The following is a 6,294-nucleotide window of genomic DNA, read 5'->3' as shown; positions in this document are numbered from 1 at the left end:
TGACTTTGGGTTGGGGCGGGTCGGGGCATTGGGCCGACGGGGTGGGTCGGGGCGGGTGGTAGTTAGGGTTCTTGAAATATGGGTAGGGGCGGATTTAGGGTGGGTTCAACCCCATTAGCAGCCGTAGGTTCTCACTCCCCCCTCCTAGTTAGTACTAGTTAGCGTGCCGGTGCCCATCTGGCTTATAAATAGGCCCACACGGCTGACGGCTCCACGGCCACCACCACCCACCACCTTGCTCGCACTCGCTTCGCTCATTTGCCCCCAGCCCGCGCACTGCCTGCCAGCCAGGGAAGGCGGCCATGGGCGCCCTCTCCTCCCTCCCCGCCGCCGCCGCTGCGGCGCTCCTGCTCCTGAGCCTCCTCGCCGGCGGGCACTGCCGCGAGGCCCAGCTCCACGTCGGCGACGCCGACGCGGCCGGCGCCGGCGAGAACTACAACACCAGCGACGCCGCCGTGTACTGGGGCCCCTGGCAGAAGGCCCGCGCCACATGGTACGGCCAGCCCAACGGCGCCGGCCCCGACGACAACGGTGAGCACCGGCATTCCGAGATCTCTCTCGCTCTCTTTTCACCTCTCGCCCCCGCCTGCGTTTCTTCGTCTCGATCTGGGCAATGTGGCTCACACACAAATTAAACCCCTCACGAATCTTGGCAGGTGGTGCGTGCGGGTTCAAGCACACCAACCAGTACCCGTTCATGTCCATGGGGTCCTGCGGCAACCAGCCATTGTTCAAGGACGGCAAGGGATGCGGCTCCTGCTACAAGGTAGTAAAAACACAAACATTTGCAGGTTTTTTTACTTCATCCTATCTTGAAGCACAAACTGTAAAATGTTTCTTTCGCCGAATCAATTCTACGAAATCTTAAAAAAATGCTCCTAATAAAAAAATCTAGCTCTGTAGTAGTAGTAGTAAGTAGTAACTGTTGAAGTAAGACGCTGCCGTACAGTCCCGTCCGGCCCTCCGGAAAGCAGGGCACCTCGTGGGCCCCGCGTGCATGTGCGCGACCCACTCGGTCCCCGTGACGGCGTCATTCACTGTGCATTGACGCTTGCCCGGCCGCTGTCGCGGATCTCGCAGATTCGGTGCACCAAGGACAAGTCCTGCTCCGGCAAGGCGGAGTCGGTGATCATCACCGACATGAACTACTACCCGGTGTCCAAGTACCACTTCGACCTCAGCGGCACGGCCTTCGGCCGGCTCGCCAAGCCCGGCCTCAACGACAAGCTCCGCCACTCGGGCATCATCGACATCGAGTTCACCAGGTCGGCGCCGGCGCTCTCTCTGTCTCTCTTCTGTTCAGTTCAATTCCGTTGCCACTGGATGAAGATGGCACCTCTTCTCGCTCACACTGCACTAGTAGTAGTACTGATTATTAGTAGAGCTGTCGAAGTAGTACCATGATGTTGTAGGGAAGCTGTCCGTCAAATTGTTACCGGTCGTGTCGTAGTAGTATAGTTTCCCTCCCACATCAACTGTTGAATTTGGTGGCGCGGCTAGTGAAAGTTTGGTAGTGGGGCGGGGGGCCATCGACCCAACCGCGCGCATTACTGCGCCCCCATCCTCTCGCCGGACGTCGCCGGACACCGCATGTGCGGCAAAGTGGCACAGCTGACAAAGGTCACTTTTATTGCGGTGCCGCACAGCACCCCCCAGCATGCTCATTTTCGGCGACTAGTGGGCGCACCCCTTTTGCTGCCCAGCCCCGGCGTATCTGCGCGCACTGTCGCAGCACGCCACCGGCCTACCTGCTGGCTCCAGCAGCCGCTATTGTTAAAAATTAAAGAAAACAGGAGAGATTCCTTTGCAGCAGAGCAAGTTTAGCAGGCAGGTTCTGATGGCAAAACAAGATTAGCAGCAGCAGCGGCGTCGCTGATGTTTTTTTGTCTTTGCCCACGCAGGGTCCCGTGCGAGTTCCCGGGCCTGAAGGTGGGGTTCCACGTGGAGGAGTACTCGAACCCCGTCTACTTCGCGGTGCTGGTGGAGTACGAGGACGGCGACGGCGACGTGGTGCAGGTGGACCTGATGGAGTCGAAGATGGCGCGCGGGCCGGCGACGGGGCGGTGGACGCCGATGCGCGAGTCCTGGGGCAACGTCTGGCGCCTCGACACCAACCACCGCATGCAGGCGCCCTTCTCCATCCGCATCCGCAACGAGTCCGGCAAGACGCTCGTCGCCCGCAACGTCATCCCGGCCAACTGGAGGCCCAACACCTTCTACCGCTCCTTCGTCCAGTACAGCTGATCCCCGCAATTGGAGCTGGCACGCCCGCCCGGCCTCTCGGTCGTCGTCGTCGCCGCCTTCTAAACTAGTCTCTACCACAACTAGACTACTACTATTAGTACGGCGGGCGGGAAGGGAACGGCTAGTCGTCAAGGGTCTCTCTGGTCATCGTGTCGTTGCGTTTGGGTGGGCGCGCTTGGCTTTTAGGTGGAGCGCCATGTGCGGGTGTTCTGTGTGAGTGTGGTGGGGATGGCACGTGACGGGCGTGAGGGGGAGAGGAAAAATTTATAAGCCGTGTGGGAGAATGGAGGAGGCAGGCGTACAAGGTACGCTCTCCCGCCCACTCTCGCTTTATAATTTATATCATCATCTCCATTTCGGATCGGTGATTAATTAATCGGAAAGTATATTGTACTGTATAAACGCTGTACCCCGAGCTTGAGCCGACCCCCTGTTTTGGCTATCTGCAGCGTGTTCTTGTGCTTCTTCCTTGCATTTTCCTGCTCCTGTGATGTGCGGATGATTGGTTTGCACTTTGCAGTAAGGCCCCGTTTAATTTCCAAAAAAATTTACACAGTAACCATCACATTAAATCTTCAGACATACATGAAGTATTAAATATAGTTGAAAAAATAATTAATTATACACTCTAATTGATTATCATGAGATGAATTTTTTAAATCTAATTAGTTCATAATTAAATATTATTTATTAAATAATAGCGAAATGTGTTACAGTGCCAAAACTCAAATTTTTTCACCAATTAAACACGCCTTAAGTGCTACGCATGGCTGTGGTGTCTCGACAAATTTTTTTTTGAAGTGAAATCTCGAGAGGTAGAAATGGCCACTGCATAGCATCTTTCTCGCGTGAACAGAACATGCAGTTCTAACCTGTGCATTTTGACAAGAAAACTGTCAAACCGTTTCCCTGCCTGGCTGAAAGTTGCACTTGGCTGGGCCGGGAAAGCTTCCCGCGCGCGGTAAATTTGAAACCCAAACCGTGATGGCTAGACACGACTTTACTTCCCTCGCGTCGCCCGGCCCTGCTTTTGTGGACGAAGTAGATTCCCGTCCGTCGGTTACTCGCATGATTGGGCGCCGGTAAAGTGGCAAAAGGGCAAAGGCACGCGGCTGTCCACAACGGCGAGAGCAAATTTGCTCCTCTCCCTCCTCGATTCCCACGCTCCCTCACATCGATTCCCACGCTCCCTCACATATTTACTGTCTACAGTGCGTCTACAGTGTCAAACATTGCATCTACAGTACAAATGCTCCTCTATTTGCTCCATTTGTCGTCCTCTAAATTCATCCTCTAAACAAAATATTTTTATTTGGTCACCGAAATTCGTTCCTCTATATCTAGTTTCTCCGCATCCATTCATACTCTATATCCATCCTCTATATCAACCACCAACACACGAGCCCACATGTCATACTCTATTTCTATTTTCTCGCCCCACTCTATGGTCACCTCCCCTCCCCCATGTTTCTCTCTCCTCCCTGCTTCTCCGCCGGCGAGTGGGTCTCCTGCTCCTCCCCATGCCTTGCTCCTCGTTGCCTGCAGCCGAGCACGCCGCCGCCGCTGCCCGCAGCTTGTGCTGAGCTGCCCACAGCCAAGCCCGCCGCCTGTCCCCGAGCTCACCACGGCTGCCTCCCACGCTCCTCGGCATCGCCCGTTCCCGAGCTCGCTGCCTCCGCCCCCCTCCTTCCTCCCTCCGCCGCGCCGAGCTCGTCTCCTCGCGAGCGGAACTGGGCGCCGGCGTCAACGAGGCGGACGCAGGGGGGATGGCGCGTCGCCGGGGCGGGCGGCCGCGCAAGGGCATGGCGGCGCACGGGCGCCCCCCTGCTCGCCTCCCCGTCGGCCCCACTGCGCGCGGCGTGGGGGGACGGCTCGAGGCCACCACTCGGCGAGACGGCCGCGCGTGGCTCCTGACGACCGCCACTCCTAGAGGCCGCGGCGCGGCGCAGCGAGATGACCCCCTCTCCTCGCGGCGCTCTCCCCTGCCTCCCACGTCGACGCGCCGCGGGCCGCGGCGCCCCCTACCCGGCTGCCCCGCTGGCGGGCCGCGGGCCACGCCACCCCATCCCCTGCTTCCCCATGGCAGCGTGCGTGCTTGCAGGCCCCTCACCGAGGCGGCGGCGTGCGGTGTGCAGTGCCCTCCTCACTGCTCCAGCACCTCCTCCCTCCCTCCTCCCTCCTTTCCGGCGGCACGACGGGCGGACCTCAGCCGTGCGGCGAACGGGTGGCGGCAGGCGCGGTCGGCGGCGGACCCCAGCAGCGGCACACTTTCCTCCTCTCTCCTCCTTCGGGTGGCGCGGCGGGCGGGCGGGCCCCGCACCACGCTTGCTTGTGCCGGACGAACGGAGAAGCCCCTAGATTTGGCGGATCTCGCCTCGTCCGCAACGATTGCGGACTGTTTACCGTCCCCCGCTGTAGCTCGCTCGTCCGGTATACAGTACTCCAGGATGGGGTACCGGCCCCGGTGAAGATAGCCTAATCTCCCACCGCCCAACCTCCTTTCGCCCGCATCTGTCAGTTGCAGGGGATCGCGGGCTCGCGGCCTTCCATAAAGGTAACGATTTCTTTTTCTAATCCTACCTGCTAGTAGTAGTATCACCCTATGGCCGATCGATAGCCTCTCCCCAGGGTTTGCCATTTCGATGCGTAATCAAAGGCAGACCCAAGCAAGCGCTCGCCCGGCCGGAGAGGAACAGGGCCGCCTACGCCCGGCCGGAGCCCGCATCCATTGACAAGCCGCGTCCGGCCAAATCCCACACACCCCCAGTCCCATCGCTGCCGAGTTATTATTGCCGCGCGTGGCGTGGGTTGGATCGGCGGCGGATGGCTAGCCGAGCTGGATCCAGATCTCCGGCACCGGCACCGGCATCTTACCTCGCACGATGATGATGCGCCGCGCAGTGCAGCGCCGCCGCCGCCGCTCGGGACAGACCCCGGCGACGCGATGTGTGCTCGATCCGGGCACGGGGCACTCGGCTACCAGCGCCAAGCATCGATCGATCACCTGCGTGCCTGCCTTGACCACAGGGATGGCGAAAGTGGTAGTAGAGTAGTGGACTGGCGAGCGGGCGGGCACTCGTGGTGGTTGGCCGACCCGGCGTCTTCTTTCGGACGCGCCTTTTCCACCCAACCGGGCTCTTTTCTTTCTTTTTTATCCGCCGGGGATCGAGCTGTGCTCTGTGTTTCCTTCTTCCTTTCCCCGCGGTCCGCGGCATGTGCGCCTGTAGATGTCGCTGGCATGGCCACCGATGCGCGGGCGCGTGACGACGCAGCGGTGCGGTGCCCGGCCCGATGGAGTCAAAAGGCTGCAGCGGCGCCCTGTACCCGGCGTCGACTACCCAGTACGGAGCCATGGCCGCCGTGTCGGGAAAATACGCCCTTGGGCTGGCGGCCACGTGTCCGGCGAATCCACCCCTCACGACCGACGCCCTCTTATCTTCTCCTGCCAGCTGACTGAGCTGAGGCACCGTTTTAGTTGCCAAAAATTTTCACCCAAATTTTTTTTGTCTCATCACTTTTAGACATATACATAAAACATTAAATATAGTTAAAAAACAAAATTAATTGTACAGTTTGGATGTACACGACGAGATGGATCTTTTGAGCCTAATTAGTGTATAATTATCTATAAGTGCTACAGTAACCCCATATGTTCTAATGATGCGGTTAAATGCCTCAAAAGATTCATCTCACAGTTCCAAGCGAGTTCTGAAATTAATTTTTTAATTAATGCCCAAAAATCTCTCCCAACATCTGGTCAAACATTCAACATGACCGTTGGATCAAAATTTTTCACTGACTAAACACCCATCTTAGGAATGACGGCCCAGTGAGGCAGTGACTCGACTCCGATCCAGCAGATGACCAGAGCGACCAAACAATTCGTCACTTCCTCGGCAGCCAGGCTCCGGCAGGGCACAGTGTCGGAGCGCTCAGACTCAGCACTGAGAGAAAAAAAATATCTACGCACGCAGTGATCGGGGCTGAGAATTTGAGATGGAAATCGGGAGAGCAGGATACAAAAAAAAAATCAATGGTTGACCGCACAGC

The 6,294-nt window shown here is 57.9% G+C and overlaps 1 protein-coding gene across 1 annotated transcript; it reads left to right on the top strand.

Moving 5' to 3' along the window:
• Positions 1-208: 208 nt before the first annotated feature.
• LOC120690511 (expansin-B4) lies at positions 209-2,686 on the top strand. Its single transcript, XM_039973186.1, has 4 exons — positions 209-531; positions 657-766; positions 1,081-1,265; positions 1,902-2,686. The coding sequence occupies exons 1-4, from the start codon at positions 303-305 to the stop codon at positions 2,242-2,244; spliced, it is 867 nt and encodes a 288-aa protein (XP_039829120.1). The 5' UTR covers positions 209-302; the 3' UTR covers positions 2,245-2,686.
• Positions 2,687-6,294: the final 3,608 nt, after the last annotated feature.

Source organism: Panicum virgatum, chromosome 9N (genome assembly GCF_016808335.1).
Source record: "Panicum virgatum strain AP13 chromosome 9N, P.virgatum_v5, whole genome shotgun sequence".
NCBI classification, from domain to species: Eukaryota; Viridiplantae; Streptophyta; class Magnoliopsida; order Poales; family Poaceae; genus Panicum; species Panicum virgatum.
The sequence above is the reverse complement of the archived record's forward strand: the minus strand, read 5'-3'. Positions and strand labels throughout refer to the sequence as shown.

Coding starts and splice junctions, on each gene's coding strand:
- LOC120690511 (XM_039973186.1), top strand. CDS start 303: ATGGGCGCCCTCTCCTCCCTCCCCGCCGCCGCCGCTGCGGCGCTCCTG. Junction 532..656: donor CGCCGGCCCCGACGACAACG/GTGAGCACCGGC, acceptor GAATCTTGGCAG/GTGGTGCGTGCGGGTTCAAG. Junction 767..1,080: donor GATGCGGCTCCTGCTACAAG/GTAGTAAAAACA, acceptor CGGATCTCGCAG/ATTCGGTGCACCAAGGACAA.